At 37.2% G+C, this 27,136-nt stretch overlaps 1 protein-coding gene across 5 annotated transcripts in view; it reads right to left on the bottom strand.

Annotated features, from left to right (window-relative positions):
- Nucleotides 1-26,132, bottom strand: part of LOC145116991 (serine carboxypeptidase-like 18) — a 179,709-nt gene extending 153,577 nt beyond the window's left edge. The window contains exons 1-15 of one of the 5 annotated variants that reach the window (XM_079053293.1): nucleotides 26,022-26,132; nucleotides 25,592-25,768; nucleotides 25,021-25,166; nucleotides 24,177-24,253; nucleotides 23,939-24,061; nucleotides 23,668-23,770; nucleotides 23,536-23,573; nucleotides 23,302-23,403; nucleotides 23,135-23,221; nucleotides 22,877-23,032; nucleotides 22,374-22,445; nucleotides 22,147-22,298; nucleotides 21,943-22,056; nucleotides 21,787-21,841; nucleotides 21,241-21,486 (exon numbers count right to left, since the gene is read on the bottom strand). In XM_079053293.1, the coding sequence (XP_078909419.1) occupies nucleotides 21,403-21,486; nucleotides 21,787-21,841; nucleotides 21,943-22,056; nucleotides 22,147-22,298; nucleotides 22,374-22,445; nucleotides 22,877-23,032; nucleotides 23,135-23,221; nucleotides 23,302-23,403; nucleotides 23,536-23,573; nucleotides 23,668-23,770; nucleotides 23,939-24,061; nucleotides 24,177-24,253; nucleotides 25,021-25,166; nucleotides 25,592-25,768; nucleotides 26,022-26,041 (1,506 nt within the window). In that variant the 5' untranslated portion in view covers nucleotides 26,042-26,132 and the 3' untranslated portion in view covers nucleotides 21,241-21,402. The other 4 variants (XM_079053295.1, XM_079053296.1, XM_079053297.1 and 1 more) reach the window with 4 other exon arrangements.
- Nucleotides 26,133-27,136: the final 1,004 nt, after the last annotated feature.

Raw genomic sequence — 27,136 nt, forward strand, 5'->3', positions numbered from 1 at the left:
ATATGGGATGTAGAATAAAGAAAGAAAAAGAAGTCTTGCGTCTTTAGAGAGCCATCTACGAGATTTGAGTCTAGGGGACAAAAAAGTGATGTTCTCCTTTCTTTTTTCATAACTAGTTAAATGCATACATATATAAATCCAGTTATATAAAAGGCTATCATTTATATAATTGATTTCTAACATATATGTATAAAAGATATAACTAGTTATATATAAAATTACATCTTTTATAAAAAAAGACTATCTGTTATATATATATATATATATATATATATATATATATATATATATATATATATATATATATATATATATATATATATATATATATATATATATATATATATATATATAAACTATAGTTGGTTTATTAAGATAAATATAACTTATAAATAATCATACGTTATGATATATTTCATAAGTTGTTATTTCTCCAATAAATATTATTTCTATAAATAATAAATTCCTAATTAGTAAAATATTATTTCCATGAAATAATAATTTTCTAGTTAAATAAATAATCAATTGATGGTAACTTGCTATAAGGTGTGGCCCTATATGATCATATCTTATTGGAAATATCATTCTATAATGACTCTTGGGCATACTAGATCTTTCGATGTCTACTCCAGGAGATCCTACTTCTACTCAATCTTCCACCACCAACAACTTAACTCTACTATCAATCCTCTCTAAAGAGAAACTAGCTGGTCCAAATTACATGGATTGGATGCGAAGTCTCAAGATGAATCTTCAATACGAGGGAAAAACATGTCCTTGATAAAACTCTTGTCTAAATCGATGAGTCAACTACTACTCCAGAAGAGATTGACGCCTACAAGAAACACTATGATGACGCAACAAAGGTCGCTTGCATCATGGCTGCAACCATGTTACCTTGTTACCTGAGTTGCAAAAGTTCTATGAGGACTATTGTTCGTACGAGATGGGCTTGGTTCTTGCGGAAAAGTTCCATAAGAGAGCGCGTCAAGAAAAGTATGAGGTCGTGAAAGCGTTAATCACTTACAAGTTAAAGGAGGGAGAGTCTGTATGTAATCATGTGTAGAGAATGTAGAGATACATGGAGCGTCTTGAAAGTCTCAATGTGAACTTTGACGAGGAGTTAGCCATTGACATAGTCCTTGCCTCCTTGCCATCTTGTTATGATCGGTTCATCATGACTTATCCTTTGAACAACACAGAGACCATATTGGTCCAACTCGATAACTTGTTACGGATAGCTGAATCAGGGAGGAAAAGAATCAAGTCCCTTTTGCTACAAGTGTTCCCGTCATTGCCATTGGGCAAAACAGAGGAAAGAAGAGGAAGGCTAAACCTCAATCGAACTGGAAAGGCAAGGCCCAAGCTGGATCATCTACCATTCGGTCAAAGACAAAACCCAGTTCAGACATTCCTGCTGTTAGTGACCCCAAAGAGGCCACTTGCTACTACTGTACCGAAAAGGTCCATTAGAAAAGAAGTTGCCTTAAATACTTGCAAGAAATCAAGGATGCAATTATGTACATTATTCAAATCAATAACTCACAACTTACTCATTTTTTGGTCCTTGATACAGGATGTGGATTTCACATTTGTTCTGATTTGCTGGGGCTAAGAGAAAGTGAAAAAGTGGAGCATGGAAGAATAAATTTGATCATGGGAAATAGGGGATCTTCTCCTGTTACCAAGATTGGAACTTATAGTCTTATGCATAGTAGTGATGTTAGGATAGATTTGATTAATTTTTGCTATTCATCCGAAATGACACGAAACATTGTTTCTTTTCATGCATTGTTTAGAAAAGGACTTCGATATTCTTTTAATGATATGGATGGTTGGATTTTAGCTTATAAAAATGCTTTTTTTATGTTGGAAGCTTTAGCTTGTAATGGTGTATATGAAATTGTGATTTGTGTTGATAGCTTAGAAAATAGTGTATAAAATATTGATTCGTCTAACGATGTAGACAAAGCATGTTTGTGGCACTGTCGTCTTGGACACATTAACAAGAAAGGCATCTCCCAAAACCAAAATGATGGAGTGTTGGAGTCATTTGACTTAAGGTCGGATAACGAATGCGAGTCTTGTCTTTTGGGGAAGATGAAAAAATCACCTTTCATAGGATCTTGTGAGAGAGGTGAAGGTTTGTTGGATATGATACACAGATGTGTATGGACCCTTCTAATCAACCACAAGGGATGACAATCGAGTCTACGTGACATGTACGGATGATTATAGGAAAAATGGATATATCTACTTAAATAAACATAAATCAGAAACCTTTGAAAGTTCTAAGAGTTTAAACACGGGGTTGAGAATCCATCTGATAGAGGTGGAGAGTGTCTTATTATTAAGTTCCACGACTATCTCAAGGAATGTAGAATAGTTTCACAATTGACTCCTCTTAGGAAACAACAACCTAATGGTGTGGATGAGAGGAGAAATCGAACCTTGTTAGACATGGTTCGTTCCTTGATGAATTGAGCTTCATTTCCTATTTATTTATGGGGGTATGCCTTAGAAAACTATCCATATTCTTAATCTTGTCCCAACTAAGAAGTTTTCCAAAACACCTCACAAGATGTGGACAGGGAAAGTTCCCTCGCTAAGCCACATCAAGCTTTGGGACTGTGAAGCTTTCGTTAGACAAGAGACTCACGATAAGCTAGAAACTAGAAGTGTGAGGTATATTTTCATTGGTTACCTACATGTAACGCCCGCAGATTCGGGCTAGTCAATTTAAAGATAATAAGCGTCAAAAATGATTTTTTGATGGAAGATTATTTAGAAGGAGTAATCTTAACCAAGTGGTAGTATATGTTACAAGGGTTTCGTACATATAAAGAACGTCGAGATCCGAGTTATAACGAAGAAGTTATGACCCGTCGAAGTTTTACGGCAAAACCGACACGACACCGGGAGACGTAAATAGTGAATTTATGATAAAGACATTATAGCATTATTAATCTAAACGAAAGTCATAGAATACGTTAAACTGAGAACATACAAAAAAAGAACGCCTAAAACTGACTTCATATGAGGAAGTTATGAATTTTCTAAGATTTGGCATAGCAGTGCACAACCTGAAACTCGAATTTTAGTTCGAGCGGTTTTTGGCCTACACGAACTAAATGAGAGTTGAAGATCTCATTAATAGGAACTCAATGATAAAAAGACAGACAAAAACGGAGTCTGTATGAAGGAGTTACAGATTCTTCGCAGTCATTTAACTGTCTAATCTCCTCCTACTATTAAGTTTAATATCGGTCGAGAATTAGCTGATGGAGTCAAAATGAAAGTTGTAGATATTGTTTTTACCTACGCGTGGATTTAAAGAACGTCAAAAACTGAGCTGGTATGCAAGAGTTATGACTTTTCTAAGTTGGGAGGCTGCTGTGCGAAATCGGGTGACGTGGCAAAATCCTGGTCGTTGCTTCCTCCCCAAGGCTAGCCACCAGATGGTGACACCTGGACTGGAACTCGACGAGTTGGAGGCCAACTCGACGAGTTTTGGTGATTTCCAGCCTATAAATAGAGTGTCGGGGCACCCTTATTTCTCACACCTTCCAACTTCTCTTTCTCTCTCTAGAACCTCTCTCTAGCTCCCCTTAAGCCCCCTAAAGTCTAGGTAAACCCCCTAGCACCCGAAGGAAGCCCCGAGGCTCCCGAAGCCCCGAGAAAAGAGTCTTTCGGCTCAGAAACGCTGCTCCAAGCGGAGCCCGGTTTTGAGAAAAACCCGTTGTAACTAAGCTACGCCTACCCTATCTTTAGTATAACTTATGTTTCAATATAGTAATGTTATTAGGACCTTATAATAATTATTTGGGCTATTATTATGAGTTATATAAGTGTCGTTATAATATCTTTTTAACCATTCGCGGTACGGGGAATCTGGTTTGGAGGGCCGCTTGGGTTGCTGGATTCAGAAGTGATATATGCCAAAATGATCCTGCCCTCCGGTGTTCCATGTCTGGCCCCTGTTTGTACATAGTGGGTGAAGAGTATTGTTTAACGCTTATATAATAGTAATAATAGCTAGACTATTAATTAGTCTCATTGAATATTAGACTAAACTCTAGTGGTAATGATACTAGGTTTTGTCGAAGGAAATTGTTTTAAGAGTAACGAAGTGATGTCCGAGTGCCAAGTCACCACCTTATCAGGTGAGTGCATAGTTACTTTCATCTTACACGTAGATATGAAGTATTTTATATAAATTACGTGCTATGTGTGCATATTATTTGAATACTTGCTTTCTATGCTGGATGAACGATTTTATACATGTTTTAAATAATTTAAACTGTATATGTATTTTATATCTACAAATATGTTAGGTAAAACATGGGTAGAGGAATGATGAGAGATGAAAGATGATATGAGTGAACATTGGTAGCTATAGACTTAGTGTCTAACAAATAACATCGGCAGCTATGGACTTAGTGCCACAAGTAACCCAGTTAGACTCCCGGTTTCCGACTCTCCGTCAGGGAGTAATGGAGACTGTAGGCAAAGCCCGATATACGACAATGTAAATCCGACCCCCACAAGTAACAAGAACACCATTCCAAAGCCATATGAAACCCACAAGTAGGACCAGTAAACTATGCGAACCATCTATACTCCTTAAAGGAAGAAGTGGTCATCTGGAGACAACAACTCATTGTAATCGAGGCTAGGGCAGCCTTAGTAGAGCAGAGAACGGAAAAGGCCACTCATAACATAAGTGAATTGTCCAAACAATTTGTACGCCATTTTGGCATAGGAGGATCACTACACTGCTCGCCTAAAGTTTATAATGTCTTTAATCGCAACCAGTAGTTGTAAACCAATAGGAATACGCCCTCCAAGAACCCATGTAATCAAATCCGCTAACTATATTGCTAACTATGTTCTATTTTGATAGACTTAACGTCATACAATATGTGTTTCTATTCTTTACCATAACTACATCATGGGGATGTAGGTCGACGCATTGAGCATAATACACCAACACGTTAAGATTATATGAGTAAACTCTATTAGAATTAACCACGATTACTTACAAGCTCACTTCTCGCGTGGAACAGAATCATATCTTCTCATGGAGATAACCAGCACCCCGACGATACACTGGTTCTACAAATAGATTCCGCCACTTTCCAAGCCACTGTAACAGCTTCCGTGGCAGCTGTCATGGCACACTTCAATGCCAACAACACAAATGAAAATGGAATCAGTGTTGGCAATTTCAACCGTAATAACAACCACGGAAACCAACGAAGGACAACTCACCAAGACACTCTAAAACCTAAACCTATGAGCAAGAAACGAAAGTTCGGGAATGAAGAATGAGGCAGTTCGACTCAGAGGCTTATCAAAAGGCAACAAGTGGGAGCGGTCCCTACCCCTACTAACCCTACTCCTTCCACACCGAGAAAACCATATCTTGGAAACTTTCCACACTGCAACAAGTGCAATTACCATCATCTCGGAGTCTGCAGAGAATTATATTGCAATAGGTGCAACAAGAAGGGACACCTCGCCCGTTACTGTAGGACCCCGGTCCAATGCATCACTCCAACTCCTGAGGCTGGAATAAGTCCAATATGTCACAAATGCAGTGCAGCAGGACATTTCAAGAGGGATTGTCCAACAGAGAAGTATGACGGAGAGCTAGGGGAATCTGACAATTAATACATGATGAAGCAACAAGAATCCCTACCGAGAAATTTTGGTACGTTTCAAACAACAAGATTTATGCATCAAATTTTCACAAAACGTGTTGTCAATTAAAACATAATCAAAAATTATTTCCCTATCCGAACAAATTACGACAATCACAGAGAAAGTAGAAATCCTTACGGGTGAACCAGGATGGTTCCGTGTAAAAGTTAGGGTCATATATAATTAAGATTCTACGAACTAAGAGTGTGTGATTCCGCCTTATTTTCTGTCCGTAGTCCGATTTTGGGAATTAGGATAGAACCACGCTGTGGATTATCTTTTAAATCCTAATTATGTACGGTTAGGTCACATCCATCGGTAATAGAAAAACCTAGCAGAATTCAGATCACAAATTCCATCGCTTTATATCAGAGCTCTCGTATTACTAGAACACCCAACAAGCAGGAACAAAATAGACGCAATAGTGACAACAAAAAACGAAACTGGTAGTGATAAGAACATGAACGTAGAACACCCTATCATTCCTAACAACCATTCCTTCCTGATCGATGTAACATCTGTCATAATAAGGAGCCCAACGTCATCAATTGGTACGGATTAGCTTGATTCTCACCTTACAAACTTCGAACACTGAAGAGAGACTTCCGTCTTACCCAACCGAATAACGAAACCCTTCCAACCTATAACGACAAATCCCTAGCATCCAGACGCATAAGCCCTTATGTAAGAGATACCACGCTCCTTCCTAGCCCCAATAAAGATTAAGAGCAAGAAACAAAAGACATCAAGGGAATCTAGAAGGCTTACAACCTCCCCCAGATATTCCCTTAATCCTGTTGGAAACCTCAACCATGTGCTAAGCCGAGTTGGAATCGACTCGAATCTTGGAACCATCCCAATAACCAAACCCTCGATACCACTTAGCATCAACACAAGAACAAATATTGTCCGATCAATGGTTAGATCTAATAAGAAAGGAAATTATCAGACCAAGCCCCTGACTTCAGTGGACACCCGCCTGACTTAAGAGAAGGGAAAACAGATTGCCCATAAGGTCGCTAACTACTAAAAGTGAAGCGAACCCATCGTCAAAGATTAACGCCCCTATTCTGAATCAACGACCCGCTTAACCAACTCTAAGAATTCGACCAATGATCGACATTCCTTTAGTTCAGAAAATCCCGAGGTAGTCTAGGGTTTATAAGGCCAGCTGCACCTCGCACAACCTCAACCTTGATAACAATGGTACTGATCCTTAAGGTCCAGAAACTCTACTTCTAGGACACCAGGAGCACGATCCCTAGAAGGTCATTCAAAATCCTTGCCAGGATAGGTCCGGTAACCTACGGCCTTAGGTTACCATAAGAAATCAGTTCCGTACATTTCACATTCCACGTATTCATCACTCATAAGTGTCAGGCCGCCGAAACTCTAGCAATCCCACTCGACGAGATCAGGGTAAACGAGAATCCACACCCAAAGAGGGGCATGTGGAAATCATAGACTGGGAAATCAAAAGAACAAGATCAAATACTAATAGCGAAGATCCACTAGAACGCCAAGCAAGGATCTCAGAATGAGAAGATCAAAAGGAACAAAAGTCACACAAATTTTCCTCAACCCTAGATATTCCTCAGAGAATTTGAATTTCGGGACTAAATTCCCTCTAACGGGGGGATGATATGACAACCCGAAATATTTGGATCAAGCAATGTCTAAATTGTAACTCTATTACAAGGAAAACCTTGGAAGACACATATAAGGTAACCTCTTGAAAGTAAACAAGTTTATCAAGGAAAACTGGGCAAATGAATTAGAATAAGAATCTTGAATCAAAAGATTGCCTAGTAGTATTAAACTTAGTCTCCCCACCACCCTAGAACATGGAAGGCAATAAGAATAATGACTTAAGTCAACCTATATGGTTATAAGTATGGGCAATAAGTTTTGTGGAACCATGATTGAATGCACCCTTGGCTAGTTAACAAGAAAACACCCATTAGACACCGTGTATGGAAGTTTTAGCACAATATCCCACTAAGGCCACCACCTTTGAGTGCATACTAGCTAAAAACATGAACACACCCTTGGAAAATCACCCAAAACCGTGAACACCTTCCCTTGGGCCATCCTTGGCCGTAAATCCTCTTTATTGGACCTTACTTGACCATAAACTCCCTTATGGACCCTACTAGACCATAAACACCTTTATTAGACCAAGTTAGACCATAAACACATTCCTAGGCAACTATTTGGGCGTAAACACTCTAAAATATCAAGGCTAGGCCGTGAACACACCCCTAGGTAATGTCTTGGGCGTAAACTACATAAGGATTCCAAATTTTGACCATGAACACTTCCCTAGGAAGCATCTAAGGCGTAACACACCATAAAGACTCCAAATTTTGAACATGAACACCTCCCTAGGAGGAATCTTGGCCGTGAACATTAGTTTAAGGTCCATTTAGACCATAAACCCCTCTCAACTCAAATGTGTTTACGGTGCTTATTAGCTGTAAGTGACTAATTCCCAATGCGAATCTCAGTAGCTCATGAATTAACTTCTGGAAATCAATATTACCCAGCAGTATTCCAAGTAAACATCCCATCAATTTCCATATTCCATATGAAAGGGGCGTAAACCCCATTCTACACTTCACAAACTCACTTTCATATTCTGAGAAACCTCGGTAAACCCTCTCAGACATTCAACCAAGTTCCAGAAGCCATTTCTTCACATTCTCTTCTAAGATTTGGTAAGTGAACTATGCCTAGCTAAATGACTCATACAATTAGTTATTTTAATCTTCTACTCACATATAAATTTATGTGTTCATAACCTTATGCTAGCAAATCCTCAAGAAGTTCATCCAACACACCAAGTGTTCTAGGCTCCAATTTCTCACCTCATCTCTTCAACTACACTTTCTCCTACCCAAGGTGAGCTTCACACCCCTATCTTTTGAGTTTTCATTGTTTTTGGGGGAGGATACAAGTCAAGGGTCTTGTGAAATCATTGTATATTTGCTTGTCTATAATTGTATGTTGTGATGTATGTGTTAAGATCATGACACTCCCTATAGAATTCCAAAATTCAAGTTTTTGGTTAAGTCTCAAGAACTTGAGCTATATTTCACTAATTATTATTGATTAGAAGTAAAAACTAGTATCTATATGATTTATCACTCATAAAACCTTATATCAAAAATCAAAAGGATTGCTCAAGGAAATTGTTTAAACAAAAGGTTGGAACTAATATTTTGAAGATATTAAGTTATAAAAATATTGATATCTTGGGCTATTTTCGGCCATATAAATAGATATAAATCATTTTTGGAACATAGAATAAATTTGAGGAATTATTGAACATCTCAATTTCTAAAGGACCAAAAATGGAAATTTTTGGATAAACAAGGGCCTTTTTGAATATTTTCATAAATATAAGTCTAAAATGAACATTTTAGAAGAAATGGGCCATTTTCAACAATGCACCTAGTTTTGAACCACTTATGACACCTTTTGACAAATATTGGTCTTATTTGCTAATTTATAAAAAGAAGGGCCATTTTTGCCAATACCGATGATATTGGGTTAATTTTTATAATTATGATTCAAAGTGGATTATTTTCAATAAACGAAAACGATAGATCTAGTCACCGAGTACAACTATTGTTATTTATTTAATAAATAATGGATTTCAACGATTTGTTCAAAAATCTGTTAGTATTCTAGTCAAATGCATCTTCATTGTACATATATATATATATATATATATATATATATATATATATATATATATATATATATATATATATATATATATATATATATATATATATATTAGTGTACGTTTAAAGTCCTGTAAGAGTTATAACCAGAGTCTCCTGGAAGGAGAGCGGGAATTTGTGTATAGATCTATACGGGATTGACACCCCGCACCTTCGCTGCTCGCTACAGCTAGACCAGCCAGTCTAGGGTGACAAATGTCTTAATCGAATCTGACGCCTGAAGAACATCCAGACAGGCACTTCGTCATATTAGTATGGTTATAACGACTCACTTAGAATATAACAATATGATTTTAGAAATTTACGCAAAGTTACACATGTCGATTATAATCAACTATTGTTTGGATACTTTAATCAAAGCTTTCACCACACCAGTCTTAGGGTTTTAAGAGCACCATTTTGCACATCAGAAAATATAGGATTTTCTGGAGTAAACGATTTTATACGATTTCAAAAACGATAAACTAAGACACACACCCAATTATACCTGATAAGAAAACAAGACTTACAACTATATTCTTTTTAGAAAACACGGGATTTTCTGGAAACGATTTGTTATTAATACTCAAAAGAACTATTCTCAATTACAGCTTGCCTTTATAATTTATAGTACTTTCCAAAAATCACTCTTTATAAAGATGAATAAAAGGTAATGACATGCATATATCCATGATTTCCGAACGAGACTCCAAACGATTTTATAGAAAATATCGGATTTTCTGAAAGTACAACGGGAACAATTCTAAACAAGTGTAAAACTATTTTTATACAAAAATGCTTATGAACTCACCAACCTTTTAGCTGACGCTTTCAAAACGACTTGTATTCTCAGGGATCTAGTAAGCAGGTAATCACCACGGTCGAGGGCTGGCGTCGCTGCATTATGCTATTTCTACTTTTGTTATTTCATGTTTAACTTTTGAACAGAACAAGTATTATAAACAATGTAAGCTTACTATTTTAATGTATGATGTTTGGATTTGCTATGTTTTATTTATATTCAATTGTTATGATACTGCACAATGAAGTCACCCGCCTCCGGACGTTTCCGCCGTCTCGTCCGGGGGTGTGACAATTGGCTTTTTCAGGAAGATGCGGTGTGTACAGTCAGCCATAGCCCGAACAGGAGAGTGGTTCCTAAAATACCCATACTTGTTATGTTTGCTGAGTTTTGATTTTGTTGATATATGAATTCTTAGAAAAAGCATGCTACTGGATAAGGTTCTTTTAGAAACTGTTGGATAGAAATGTCTAATTTCTGTGATGCCTTATGATATATGAAGTTGCTTGCCTAATATATATATATATATATATATATATATATATATATATATATATATATATATATATATATATATATATATATATATATATATATATATATATTACTTAATTTGTTATTGTTGTGTGTATGTTGATTAGTTGTACATAGTCGGGATTAAATAGCACTAGAATGATCGACTTATCCCTACTTCATGTTCCTTGTTTGGGTGTGGACTTAGGGTAAAGTCGATTATTCGACAATCTATCTGATCTCGTATTGTATACAAAAAGCATGCACAAAAGCAGCCAGTGGTGCGGGAGAAAGGATAATCCTAGGAAGTTAGTAGTAGCTCGTATGAGAAGTGGGTGTTAGCACACATATGAGGGTCTAGTGCAGTGACTTAGGACCTTGGGATGAATTCTGAATCGACTACGGGTAGGTGTGGAAGGTAGTATGTGCCCGTACTATTGAAAGCACAGGATCTGTATGATATTCATGAGAAATTTCGAGGCTACTAAGGAACTAACAGGAGCAGGGCCTAGTGTGTTGAGCATTGTGTTGTGATATCTGATCTTTCCTTGGTATATATTTGTCAGTATGGCGACTATTATAGGTTCATGATTAGGAGCTGGCAACACTGAGAGGGAAGGTCTGGGTGAGGAGGAGATACGTGGGATCATTGCAATAGAAGTGGATGAGGCGATCAGGGAGGTTACTTTGGAGTTATTTTGGTTGATCACGGCTTCCATGATCGAGTTATTCGATGATCGCTATGTTGCACTTTCTGAGGTTGCTATTGCTGCAGCTACCGCGGCAGCTGCTGCCATACGGGTTCGAGGAGAGAGAGCTTTCTAGTACCTGGAATTCGATAAGATAAACCCTTCAGAGTTTGATGGGGCCAAGGACCCGATTGTGGCAATGCGATGGTTGTCTGATGTGGAGGGTTGTTTCTTCACATGTTCTTGTCGTGATGACCAGAAGGTCAAGTGCGCCCTGAACCTTCTCAGGATGGGGGCGAAGGATTGTGGAGACTGGTGACTAGTTCTTACACTCCTGAGTAGAGGGCTGTGGTGGAGCGGTTCACAGAGATGTTACGTACAAGATATGTTCCTCTGATGGAGAGGGAGAGACTGGACCAGGAGTACCTGGATCTGAGGCAAAGGTCCGAGTCGGTGACAGAGATCACCAAGATGTTCACTGAGAGGGCTTTGTTCAGTCCTGATTTCACGGCTTTAGAGCAGGCTCAGATGACTTGGTATTTGAGTATGCTCAAGACAGAAATTCGGCATTTTGTGTCTACCCGGCGATACACTACGCTCGATGAGCTTCAGGATGTCGCGAGTAGACGAGAGATTGAAATAGAGACCCAGACGAAGGAGCAGCATCTGCCTCTGGTTCTGTCCCAGCCTACGGCGAAGCGGTACAAGTCCGCTGGCCGGAGTTCGGGATCAGCGGAGGGGAGGTGGAGATCTTTTGTATGTCACAGGTGCGGCGACGAGGGCCATTTTGGTAGAGATTGCAGGCGGAGTGCGCGAGTTTAATTCCATTACGGCCAGGAAGGCCATCAGAGCTCATTGTACTTTTCTCATTTTCGGTAATAACTTTTAATCGAATGTGAGCGAAGAAAGTGTGTATATATCTATATGGGCTGACACCTCGTCTGTGGTTGCTAGCTACAACCTTCGTTTGACAAGACAAAATAGACGATAACTTCTTATTTTTATCTTACTCTTTTTATCAGGACGTCGATAAAGCGTCGTTGGGACAACAAGCACCACCTCATTTATTGTGCTTCACGCATGCAGATTCAAGTCATATAGCTCGGTTATAACTTCATATAATCCTCGATACAAAAATGCTAGTACAGGCTAAGATAAGGTTGTATGTAGCATAAAGATTCACATATAGAATATTAAAGAAACTGTTAGTGTTTATTTATATAAAATAAACACTTAAGATCCCACATCACGAAAGTATGTTGATTTTTACTTATTCATTATAAATAAATTAACATGAATACTTGTATCAGATTACAAGTGCGAGTTTCACATAAATCATATCAGTAACATTTTTGCTTATACACTTGCACAAATTTTTCTCAGCAAGCAATCTAAGTTTTATAAAATTTACTTTTATAAAACTCACATAGTCAAAACTTGTAGAACTCACCAACAATTTTTTTTTGACGTATTTTAAAAATGTATATTCTCATGTAACTAAGAACCAGAGGTAGGACATCGGTCCAAAGGAATTATAGTTCCTCTCTTTTATGATAGACTTGGCATGTTTTATATTGTCGCTATGTGTCTGAATTATTATGATGTTGTAATTTCGTTTCCAAACTTAAAAGTATGTAATTCAAGTATGTTAAATGTTCAATATATTTTATTGACTGTGATCTAATCATAACGTCGCAACCCTAGCATTTCCGTTGTCGGTCGGGGTGTGACAATTCGGCTCATCAGATTTATGATTCGGTGATTCCCGCTTGGCCGCTAACACTTTGAGTCGTTTCCTTTTCACGGCCTCGCCATTTATGTAACGTCCACAGATTCGGGCTAGTCAATTTAGAGACAATAAGCATCAAAAATAACTTTTTTTGATGTAATATTATTTACAATAAATAATCTTGACCAAGTTATAGTATATGTCACAAGGGTTCCGTACATATAAAGAACGCTGAAATCCGAGTTATAACGAAGAAGTTATGACACGTCGAAGTTTTACGGCAAAACCGGCACGACGCCGGAAATCGTAAAAAGTGAATTTACGATAAAATACTTTCTAGCCTTAGCGATCTATATGAAAGTCGTAGTATATGTTAAACCGAGAGGGTGCATAAAAAGAATGTCCAAATCTGACATCGTATGAGGAACTTAAGATTTTTCTAAGATTTAGCATAACAGTGCACAGCCCGAAATTCGAATTTTAGATCGGTCGATTTTTAACCAAAAAAGTATAAACAAGAATTAAAGATCTTGTTAATAGGAGCTCAACGTCAAAAAGACAGTCGAAAACGGAGCTCGTATGCGAAAGATATGGATGAAACTTAGTCCCTACTCTTCAAGCGCGGCGAATTCGATTAAGATTTTTAAATCCGAGATAGAATGAGAATTATCCGATGGAGTCTAAATGAAAGTTCTAGTACTCATAAATACCAACGCGTGGATATAAAGAACATCGAGAATAGAGCTCGTATGTTAAAGATATGGACGAACCTTGGTCCCTACTCTTCGAGCGCGATAAATTCGATACAGTTTTGTGAATCTGAGATAGAATGAGAATTAGCCGACGGCGTCTAAATGAAAGTTGTAGTACTCGTAAATACCAACATGTGGATATAAAGAACGTAGAAAACGGAGTTCGTACGCGGAAGATACGGACGAAACATAGGGTCTACTCTACGATATAACCCCTATAAATAAAGGGTGAATCCTTCATATTTTCTTCACACCATAAGCCTTTCTTTCTCTCTCTAACTTCTCTCTAGACTCCCAAAACCCCTCTAAATCCCTAGTAACCTCAAGTTGCTAGAGGAAAGACCAAGAGCGCCCGAAGGCTCCGAGAAAAAGAGCGTTTCGGCTCAGAAACTCTGCTCTAGCGGAACCCGGTTTTTAGCAAAACCCGCTGTAAGTGAGATACGCCTACCCTATTTTAAATATAGCTTATATTTAAATATAATATCATTATTATGAACCTGTAAATAAGATTTATTAGTGATTCAAAGTCGTTATACTGATTAATCTACTCACGGGGATGATGTCTAGGTTGTGATTTAGTGAGGTGTATAAAGTGGGATTTCCAAACAGTATACTTCATATACCAAACGGACCCTACCTCCGATATGATCCTACCTGGTTGTTCCTTACTTGATAGATCATGAAGTAGACTCTGAGTTAATGACGAATCTAGACTAATAATTAGTCGCAATAAATATTAGACTACAATCTAGTGGTAATAATACTAGGTTTCGTCGAAGGAAATTATATTGTTAAGAAGCGAAGCACTGTCCGAGTTTGGAATCATCACTTTAACAAGTGAGTGCATAGTTACTTTCATCTTACACGTAGATATGAAGTATTTAATCTAAATTACGTGCTATGTGTGCATATTATATGTGTACTTAATATTTATATTGGATGAACGAAAATATACATGTTTTAATTGTTTTAAATTGTATATGTATTTTATACCTATAATTATGATGTGTAAAAGATGGGTAGATTGAAGATGAGATGAATGATGAGCGATGACAAATGAGATGAATGATGAGCGATGAAAAATGAGATGAATGATGAGCGATGATATATGAGTAGTAAAAGATAGTGAGAAGCGATGAGCCAAGCAATGGCCCCGTCATCTAGCAGAGTATAGATGACAACCACAGACTATTCTAGACAGTCCAGTGGAACACTAGTAGGCTCGCAACCTGTAGGTGTTGTGAATGATGTGTTCACCCGGTGTACTCTAAAAACCCATTGACATGTATTGCGGGTGGACTCCCGAAAATAATATTGTTGATAAATGAGATAAACCCTGGAAACTATGGACTTAGCGCCCATTGGATGAACCCTAGAAACTATGGATTTAGTGCCTGATATATAAACCCTGGCGACGATGGACTTCGCGCCTATTCCTTAGGAAAATCCTTAGGAATGAATGAATAAAGAGTAGTTGATTCTTAGGGTAGACCCTTAAGAGTAAAGAAGATAACGGGGATGGGTAATTGGGTTGATTGTTTGATGTTTTAACATAATAACTATATTATTGTGGGTTGAAAATCCTATGTACTCACCAGGTTTCCCAACCTGACCCACTCAGTTTAACTGTATCACAGGTATCGATATAAAGCTACACTACACCGAGAGATTAAAGAGATGTAGATCACTAGTGTAAACGAAAGTAAGTTCTGTTTATGCTTATGTTTCTGTATTGACGATGACATCCCAAAGTTTTAAAAAAATACATTTCTTCGGAAATGCTTTGATAACATATTTATCGTGTTTTTTCTGGGAACAAATTCCGCAACACTTTTATTTAAAATGTTACTCTGATATTCAAACAAAGTATAAACAAAATTGGTATTTTCTGGCCGTGAAAATGGGGATGTCATAGTTGGTATCAGAGCATTAGTTTAAGAGAACTAGGAATAAAGATTTATTTCTAGACTTAAACTTAGAATGTTAAGCGATGATTGTGAGTTGAGTGTGTGTAATATAACTTAGGTAGTACACCTGAATAGACACAAGCACTAGCTTATTTAAGGAAGATGCCTAAATTGCTTTTATGTGCTAAATGATTTGTGATTCCTTATGATGCTATCGTTTAATCGGATCTATGGTCTGTTGCCGACCGGATCTGGAAACTTTATGTGTTCAATTTTCTAAACATTTAATTACGGTATTAGAACTGGCATGTAACTTTTCGAAAAGATAAGAAGATTTATACGTCTATCATAAATAAAGCTTTCCTATCTTAATTCTCGTCACTGCACACCGAACGTCTGATTTGGTGTATAGATCGACATGGCGAGAACCCGAAGCGGAATCGGAAATGCTAATGTTAATGGAAATCAGCAGCCTCAACCCCAAGTGATTGAGCAAGTACCGATAGTAGCAGCTGCACCTGAGCCAATCAAGATGGCCGGAGTACAAGCGATGATCCAGATGATGTTGGATCGTCAAATGGAGGAGACAAGACGGTTAATGCTACAAAATAGGGACGGACTTACGATGCCTGTCGAACAACCCGAACTGAATGATGGGCAGACTGGAGAAGGGAACTACAGTATGACCGTTGGTCAAACTGAACCACCAGTGGTTAGAAAGAATAACCAAGACGGAGGAAATGACGGACGGGGATGCAAGTACAAGGATTGCATGGCATCCAAACCACTGTGTCTTTCTGGAAGCCCAACACCTGTGGAAGTGATGGACTGGATCTCCGAGATGGAGACAATGTTTGAGAGTTACGAATGTAGCAACAGACAGAAGACCACTCTCGCGGTTCCTCTATTAAAGTCTGGAGTACTAAGCTGGTGGAAGCTACTAGCTAATACGATGCCCAAGGGAGAAGCAAACAAGATGTCTTGGGAATATTTCTTGGTGCAACTAAAAATGCAGTACTGTTCTAAGCAGGATCATCTGGAGATCAACAATGAGTTCCAGAATCTGAAGAAGGGAAAGATGAGTGTCACCGAGTATGCTACAAGTTTTACAGAGAAGATGAAGCTTGTTCCTTACCTAGTTCCAACTAAACTCTCCAAGGTCAACAAGTTTGCCAATGGATTACCAGCAGACTTTGGTCCAACGGTTAAACAAGCAACCACTTTGAAAGCCGCCATCTGGACAGCCAAAAATGTTGAGACCCAGATAAGGGAAAAGGGTCTGGAGAGAGCTGAAGTTGGCGAGAAGAGGAAGTTTGAAGGATCTTCAAATTCCAACAAGGAGAGAAAATTCTCAAAGTCTGGAAGAGGAGGAAGAGGTGAAGCCAGATGGTGCGATAAGTGCAAGAAGAAACACTTGGGAAAATATGGCGAAGAGGTGATATGTTTCAAGTGTGGAAAGTTTGGGCATTACGCCAACGAGTGCACATTCAACAAGAGGGTATGTTTCGGATGTAACAAAGAAGGGCATATTTCTAGAGACTGCCCAAAGAAAAACGAAGCAGCAAGGCCAAATGCACCGCCAAAGCCAAGGGCATTCCACATGATCCTCAACGAAGCAGATAACAACGCAAGGAATCAAGGATGAGGACTTCATATCCAAAGATCAATATATGAAGTAGCCATGCGGATAGTATCAGGAGGTGTAGCCTATTAAAGGCATAGTAATATAGTATAGGTTGAACTTGAACATCTTTGTAACCGTTTCAAGAAATAATATAAAACCTCGATTTTGTTATTTGATGTGTTAAATGATTATGTGAAAATTCTTGAATGGTAACTTGGAAAACTGTGAGACAATACTTGGGAAGAGTATGAGTAGGTGTGAATGGTAGTAGAGGCCTATACTACCGGAAGCACAGGACTCGCACTTGGATCAAGGAAAGTCACAAGGTTACCAAGGCACTAGTAATTGATTCTGTTTTGTTCATGTATGTCGTTACCATCGTTTTGGTAATGACTAAGAAGATGATTGTTAATCCGACCCTAGTGGTCATATCAAATCGAGTCCGACTAAGATGAATATGTTACTTGGTTCAAAGTACCAAGATCGATGTAGCATCTGACTTAAGTCAGAAGATTGAAATGAAAGATAATCGAAGCGATCAATAGAAGTATCACAACCGTTGTTAAGGTAAGAAGCTTGTAGCTAGATGTGCTACATGCTAGAATTTGATTATATCACGTTAGAACATGAAGGAAGGTATATTCCGTTCTGGAATTTGACTCTAAAAGACCTGAGTCTAAGCGTTACATCATACAATGAGAGGTCATTAGAACATAACCCATCGTTATGTTACGATAATCAAAGGAAAGAACCTATCTTAACTTAAGTCTGTCAAGAAGGAGCAGGAGTCTCCAATAAGGATCGAATTTGTAACTCAAAGGTTACAATTGAATGTCCAACATAGTATGAAGAGCAGGTGCAAGATTGAGCACCGTCAGCAGTCAAGAAGTCCAATAGTTAAATACTCATTCGAAGGAACATAGAAGGTACAGTTATTACCTAGGATGAAGAGATAACATATGGAGTCATTATACAAGCCCTGTTTCGTTGATGATTCCGGAATGTAATCATCCTAAGTGGGAGATAATTGTAACGCCCGCAGATTCGGGCTAGTCAATTTAGAGACAATAAACGTCAAAAATAACTTTTTTTGATATAATATTATTTAGAATAAATAATCTTGACCAAGTGATAGTATATGTCACAAGGGTTCCGTACATATAAAGAACGCTGAAATCCGACTTATAACGAAGAAGTTATGACCCGTCGAAGTTTTACGGCAAAACCGGCACAACACCGGGAATCGTAAATAGTGAATTTATGATAAAATACTTTCTAGCCTTATCAATCTAAACAAAAGTCATAGTATATGTTAAACCAAGAGGGTGCATAAAAAGAACGTCTAAATCTGACTTCGTATGATAAAGTTATGATTTTTCTAAGATTTAGCATAGTAGTGCACAACCCGAAATTCGAATTTTAGTTCAGTCAATTTTTAACCAAAAAAGTCTAAACGAGAATTGAAGATCTCGTTAATAGGAGCTCAACGATAAAAAGATAGTCGAAAACAGAGCTCGTATGCGAAAGATATGGATGGAACTTAGTCCGTACTCTTCAAGCGCGGCGAATTCGATACAGATTTGTAAATCCGAGATAGAATGAGAATTAGCCAATAGAGTCAAAATGAAAGTTGTAGTACTCATAAATACCAACGCGTGGATATAAAGAACATTGAGAATAGAGCTCGTATGTTAAAGATATGGACGAAACTTGGTCCCTACTCTTTGAGCGCGATAAATTCGATATAGTTTTGTGAATCTGAGATAGAATGACAATTAGCCGACGGCGTCTAAATGAAAGTTGTAGTACTCGTAAATACCAACGTGTGGATATAAAGAACATAGAAAATGGAGCTCGTACGCGGAAGATACGGACGAAACTTAGGGTCTACTCTACGATAAAACTCCTATAAATAAAGGGTGAATCCATCATATTTTCTTCACACCATAAGCCTTTCTTTCTCTCTCTAGACTCCCAAAACCCCTCTAAATCCCTAGTAACCTCAAGTTTCTAGAGGAAAGACCAGGAGCGCCCGAACGCTCCGAGAAAAAGAGCTTTTCCGCTCAGAATCTCTGCTCCAGCGGAACCCGGTTTTTAGCAAAACCCGCTGTAAGTGAGATACGCCTACCCTATTTTAAATATAGCTTATATTTAAATATAATATCGTTATTATGAATCTATAAATAAGATTTATCAGTGATTCAAAGTCGTTATACTGATTTATCTACTTACGGGGATGATGTCTAGGCTGTGATTTAGTGAGGTGTTTAAAGTGGGATTTCCAAACAGTATACTTCGTATACCAAACGGACCCTACTTCCGATATGATCCTACCTGGTTGTTCCTTACTTGATAGATCATGAAGTAGACTGTGAGTTAATGACGAATCTAGACTAATGATTAGTCGCAATAAATATTAGACTAAAATCTAGTGGTAATAATACTAGGTTTCGTCGAAGGAAATTATATTGTTAAAAAGCGAAGCACTGTCCGAGTTTGGAATCATCACTTTAACATGTGAGTGCATAGTTACTTTCATCTTACACGTTGATATGAAGTATTTAATATAAATTACGTGCTATGTGTGCATATTATCTGTGTACTTAATATTTATGTTGGATGAACAAAAATATACATGTTTTAATTGTTTTAGATTGTATATGTATTTTATACCTATAATTATGATGGGTAGATTAAAGATGAGATGAATGATGAGCAATGAAAAATCAGATGAATGATGAGCGATGATATATGAGTGGTAAAAGATAGTGAGAAGCTATGAGCCAAGCGATGACCCAAGCGATGGCCCCGTCATCTAGCAGAGTATAGATGACAACCACGGACTATTCTAGACAGTCCAGTGGAACACTAGCAGGCTCGCAACCTGTAGGTGTTGTGAACGATGTGTTCACCCGGTGTACTCTAAAAACCCATTGACATGTATTGCGTTTGGACTCCCGAAAATAATACTGTCGATAAATGAGATAAACCCTGACAGCTATGGATTTAGCGCCCGTTGGACTCCCGGTGTACTCTAAAAACCCATTGACATGGATTTAGTGTCTGATATATAAACCCTGGCGACGATGGACTTCGCGCATATTCCTTAGGACAATCCTTAGGAATGAATGAATAAAGAGTAGTTGATTCTTAGGGTAGACCCTTAAGAGTAAAGAAGATAACGGGGATGACTAATTGGGTTATTGTTTGATGTTTAAACATAATAACTATATTATTGTGGGTTGAAAACCCTATGTACTCACCAGGTTTCCCAACCTGACCAGCTCAGTTTAATTGTATCACAGGTTGGATATAAACCTACACTACACCGAGAGATTAAAGAGATGTAGATCACTAGTGTAAACGAAAGTAAGTTTTGTTTATGCTTATGTTTTTGTATTGACGATGACATCTCAAAGTTTTAAAAAAAAACACATTTCTTCAGAAATACTTTGATAACATATTTATCGTGTTTTTCTGGGAACAAATTCCGCAACACTTTTATTTAAAATGTTACTCTGATTTTCAAACAAAGCATAAACAAAATCGGTCTTTTCTGACCGTGAAAATGGGGATGTCACAATTTACATCGACCGATCAACATTCCTTAACCTATCTAGGCCAAAAAAATGGACCCTGAGATTTAAGTTGGCCTTGTTCAAAGACAAACTTTTGAACACACTTTGGGTCGGTTTTGGGCTTCAAATGAGTGTCATTTGTAACCACCATCAAGGTGGCTTGGTGGCCTAACGATGAATTAATGATCATTTGGTATTTAAACACTCTGATCAACTTTTGCAAGTATCTTCAACTATTTTAGAAAAAGTGGTTGTATGATAAAACAAATTTTAATAAACACGTTACAATATGTATGGAAATTGACTTCTAGAAATTACAAACATACAAACCGATGTATACAACATAAGAAACAAACATTAAACTCTACCGTTGTTAGTTACAGAGGGTCGTTAGCAAGCCACCTCATAAACATGCTTAGACATTCTTTAGGTTTATACTCCGGAGCTGTGTGACCTCCTCCCTGGTAACAACACAAACAGGTCAACACCATCATCACCCTATTCAACTCTTATACTACTTGCATTGTGGATGCTCTAACCACCAAACAAGGGATTGTTTAACTTATTTTCATCTCACTTTATGCTCATTGGACGTGACAGTCTGGGCCAGCTTAGCTTAGGGTTGCAGAAAAATAAAACTTTTTGTAGATATTTTGTTGTATTTGACAAATAGTAAAATTCTTTACAAAGTCGAACATTGTCATTTTCATGAGACAAGAGGAGCATCGAGTGAGAAGAAGTTTGTGAGGAAGATTTCTCACCTTTACAGTAGCAAAGGTTAACGTGTAGTTTTGGTTCGAGTATTTCACGGTATATCTGCAAGAAAATAAGAGAGCAACATAGTATTGAAATCGAAAGTATTACTATTTTTAACATTTTTTTATGATAGCAAGTCAAATATTGAAAATACAACTCACCCGGCTACTTGTTCATCAACAAACCAAGGTCTCCAATCAATCACAACCAACAGATTTAGCGATTCAATCCAGTTCAATGTACCCAGATATGGAACAACCATGTCATGATCTCCACTGTAAAATGTAAAGGAAGTTTATTCTCTTTGGGGTCAAGGGGAGTCTAGTTTAAGGACAAATAGAATAGATATGGATGAAGGGTAACACCTGTATACAAGAGCTCGACAATTTTTATGATTAGCAAAGTGTTGATGATAGGTGACTGTACTCAGGACATTGTGCGTGTATGATAAGACTTCCTTACCAAAATCAAATTGTAAGGAATAATTGCATCGCACCCACTCGATTTCATTAAACTCCTGGTTGTCATGAGATTGTTATCCTACATAATCAATATGAACATGAAATAATAGAACTCGTTGTGAAATACAAACCTCACGAATGTGAAGAGCTTTTCGCACGTTTCTACTATTAGCCCATGTATAGGAATACAAATAGTTGTCCGCCTGTCACATGTATGGATAAAAGATAAAAATTATAAAAAGAGTGAACCATTGATACTTGTAAATATCTCATATGTAAAGCCATAATACCTGGAAAAAAATGCATATTTGGCTCTCATTCTAAGAAAAAACATTTTCTCCTAAATCTAAAAAACGCCATTTAAATCACGATTTGTTTTGATCACTCACACATATTTGACTTGTTAGTGTAACATGAGCTATTTCCTAAACCAAACTGAAAATGGGCTATTTAATTGTCAGGATAACTCTGTAAGATATTTTAATTTTAATATGTCACAATAACTATTATGTTTTTTAGAAGTAAGTGCCTGATAACTCAATGACACCTTAATTTACTATAGGGGCAAAATTAGAACTTAAGAGAGAGAGAGAGAGAGAGAGAGAGAGAGAGAGAGTGAGAGTGAGAGTAATACACGACAGCCTTGTATCTGAAGTTGAGGTAACGACCACATATCATTAGGGGTTTTGTCAAGAGATCTTAAGACCCTTCTGAAGAGATGAGATTTTAAGGCATTAAAAGTGTCACAAAAAGGCTCTAAAATGTGCGGCTTGCGAATTCTTTCAAGGCACTGCAGATCGAAAATAAGAAAGCGACAATTAAACAGAATATATACAGATTATGAATCTGCCATTATTAGCTAGTAATCCAAGTTGAAGTCTAAGTCAAGTACCTTATCTACTACTTGAAGATCATGTATGCAAAGACTGTTGCTGGGATCTACATTCAAGTGCTCTCCGTAGCAATTTTCTTCAGTTGACTGCAAAAATATAAACTTAATTAAATCCTAGGCATAGTGCAAATCTGTATTAGTCGACAACTCAAGTGTGGTTTTTTTGCCTGGTAGATTGCATCTGATAAGAGTCCCATACGATGAGCAAATGGGATTCTTGAATTATAGTCACCACTTGTGTCTGTTAGAGGATTACCAAGCAGGTACCCCTATAAGTTTGAAAACATAATAAAAGAAACACTAGTTAAATCTTTTCCAAATCAAGCTCATGCACAAACATTGTTCATTTTAGAATTGTAAATAAAAAATTAAAACAATAACTTCAATTGATCAATTTGTACTTTGATGTTAATATGTGGCCCTTCTCCAACTTCATTACCTACAAAAGAGGGAAACAAGAAAGACTTTATTTAGTCAAAAGAAGCTTAGCAGACTAAACAAGATGATTGTAAATTTGTAAGATTTAAATATACCGTTATATATTTCCTGAACAATCATTGGCAGCACTATGCCATTGTAGGAATCAGAACCAAGATACAAAGGATTTTTGAGAAATGTAGGATGATCCACAAGCCACTGTTAATTTGAATAGACATAGCAAGCAAGCTTTAATGATCTTAGTTTGTATCTAAAACAGATAGATTGCAATCTGTTTTCAAGGACACAAATTAAACATGTGAATATGCCTTCAAATATGTAAAAATAAACCTTTAATTTCATCAGGAATATAGATAACCACCTTACCTTTCTAAGAAATTGGTAAGTCTGCAATGTTGATAATGTATCGTTTGTTATATAAGCTTCAGGAGTTTTTGCATAGGAGAATCCAGACCCAGCAGGTTGATCAAGAAATACTATGCTGGCTGCCTAAAATGTAACACTTATTTCATTATATATATTATCAAGAAACATGGACTCATTAGCTTCTTAACACTAAACAGATTGGAAAATTTAAAATGAAAATCAACAAGTAAAAGGACACCTTTGTCCAACTGTGAGGGTTTATCTCGAGCATTGGCTTCTCCAAAGTGGAATTTGCATAGTTTATAGTGAATGGGCCTGTGTAGAACATCAGCAACAGGTTTAGTAAAGTCTTTATAACTTTTTGATGGAAATACACGTGTATTGTCTTAATCATTTATGATTTTGACATATTAGGTTAACAAAAGGTTAGAATGATTCACCAATTTCCCTGAACTTTTAGATAAAATCTTGGAAACTATTTTATACTTATGGACATGCATATGAAGGACGGTGATTATCAATTTATACGGTTTTCTTTTCTCTCTTTATCTCCCATTACACATAGGAAACAAGAGAGAAAACTAAGGTACGTTTGGTTGTGGAAAATTGTTTTCATTTTCTAAGAAAATGTTTTCAGAAAATAGAGTTGAGTTTTCATTTTCAGTTTTCAATGAAAATTTTTGAAAACGCGTTTGGTTGAAACTGGTGGAGTTTTCATTTTTCATCTTAGAAATTTGGAAAACTTTGGAAAACTGTAAAAATCACTTTTCTAATTTACATACAATTTGGAAAACTGAACGAATGAAACGCGTTTTCTAAATTCCCGTTTTTCTTGGAAAATTTTCCACAACCAAATGCACCCTAAGATTTTCATCTCCATAACTTTGAAGGCATACAAAGAAAACTACTTTGCCTATTCCAACAAAAGATAAATCGTTGCATCGTCATCTACAAATGCAAGATGGTGTCTTTGCACTGAATGATGGTAAATGACTATTCTACCCTTCGTCTTAACAGTACTATTGAATTCTATAACTAAATAAAGTTGATTTACTAACAGAAACAGTAGATCTTAGAAATACCTATTTCATACAAAAGGCCAGAAAGAGCAGAACAACCAGGCCCTCCTGTGAGCCAAAGCATGAGAGGGTCGTTTTTTGGGTTCCCTTCAGACTCAATGAAGTAGTAAAATAACTGCACATCATCGGATTCTCCTACCCCAATGTAACTTAAACCACATTTTGTCTTAAGAGTTAGTATATCTACCATATTAAACAAAGAATGATAGTAACAATATATAAAAAGGTTAGATGCAATAATCAACAACACACTTTCATTTCTTCATTCATTATAGCATTCGAGTGTCATCTTTCCTATAAAAACATTGTTCTCTGTAAAACTCAATCCAATTATTGAAATGCCTTCCGAATACAAAGCAGTTTTTACTTCTATAGTTAGGTAGAATTCCAAAGTACAATGTCCTAGTAAGAAAAAAAATTGAAAGTACAATGACCTAACAATAGAATGTGTTAATAAAAAATGAAAATAAAATGTTACAAAAAACAGATAAATAAAAATACATTGTTTTTCTTGCATTTAACCATATATAAAACAACATAAAATTAAATTTTATTACAAAGAACATGGCCTTACCCAGTTTCGAGTGTGAATGGAAGGTCACCTAGCAAACCTGGCAGTGACTTAACCAGGAATCGTGACTCAGTAACCTCCAATGAAACTACCAGAAGAAGAGACACACCAAATAACCTGAACTTGCTAAAGAGGCTCCAAGGTTGAAGATGAGATAGTGGCAATGGTTTCATGATGCTTCTAACAAAAAAAAAAACATATATACACAAGTTACCTTCCAGAAAAAAAAGATTTAGAGCTCAAGATTTCTTTCTATCACTTGCGCAGTGGTAATAATCTCCATAGTCAAATCAGCATTACATGCACAATGAAGCAATTGGGTGATAGATCGAAACATGAGTCGCGTTTATGCAAAATGACACTGTTCATCGGAAGTCATAACAAAAGTAATCGAAACGATGGAAGCGTACATGACTTAAGGGTGTAATTATACCTTAGGAAGACGAAGCACATTCAGGTTATGGTGACTGTCTGTTCTTGCTTGTGTTTACTTGTGTTGACTGTTGACTGAATTTGTGGACAAAAGAGGCCTATCATATATTCAACATCAAATAAACGTAAGGGGAATTTAATGAACACACGTGGTTATAGATATTTTTGAAAATAATTTAATATTAGTTTGATTTGTAGCAATTTAACAAAATTTATTAATTGGTCCTCTGATTTGCAAAATATATCTTATTTTGAAGACTTTCATGTAAAATTATATGAAATGTCTTTCCAATTTAACTTTTCAGTAATTATATTTTAGACAAAACTATACAAATAGTCCTTGTGGTTAGCCAAAAATTGTCACTTTGGTCCAAAAAGGTTTGGACTAGCACAAGAGGTCCAAACTTTTCATTTTGTTGCGAGTTTGGTTCAATTTGCTTTGAACTTTTTAAAATGACCGATTTGCCCCACATTAATTTCATTTTCTATTTTTTTTTATTTTGTTATATTTCTGATTTAAAATTAAACAAAAAAGAAAAGAAAAAAAAATAATCGTGTTATCATCCATTCACCACCCACCCCCATCTTTTTTCCCTCTGGTAAACATGAACACCACCACCACCGGTTCCCGTCTCCACCGTAGCTCGCCGCCTCCACATCTCTCCTTCTGAAGTTTGAATTCCGGAAATGTCCTGTAACCTACGGTGGCTATTCCAGATGAAGATAGAGAGGGGGAGTGAAAGGAAGCGTTGGAGGGAGTGAGAAACCCTTGTCGATCCACCACCATATTTAGATCTGTAACCACCACCACCACTAACGTCAGGGAAGTAGAGAGACGAACTCCAGTCACAGACGTTGGCGACAAAGGGTTTTCGACGAAGAAGAAGGACGACAACGACAGAGGGTTTCCGACGTAGAATAAGAAAGATCGTCATTTGGGAGACCCTAACTCGTTTGATACTCGTTATTCTGAAACCCCAAATCGTCGGATCTGAGAATCCTAACCATTCGTTGTCCTTAGTTAGCCAAATCTTTGGTCTACGACGGTCTTCACGTTCGATGGAGAAAGATAGAGAGAGACGAGGATCGATAGAGACGGCGGAGGAGGCGGCGTTT

Source organism: Lactuca virosa, chromosome 5 (assembly GCF_052849685.1).
Source record: "Lactuca virosa cultivar CGN04683 chromosome 5, Lactuca_virosa_CGN04683_v6, whole genome shotgun sequence".
Lineage (NCBI taxonomy): Eukaryota > Viridiplantae > Streptophyta > Magnoliopsida > Asterales > Asteraceae > Lactuca > Lactuca virosa.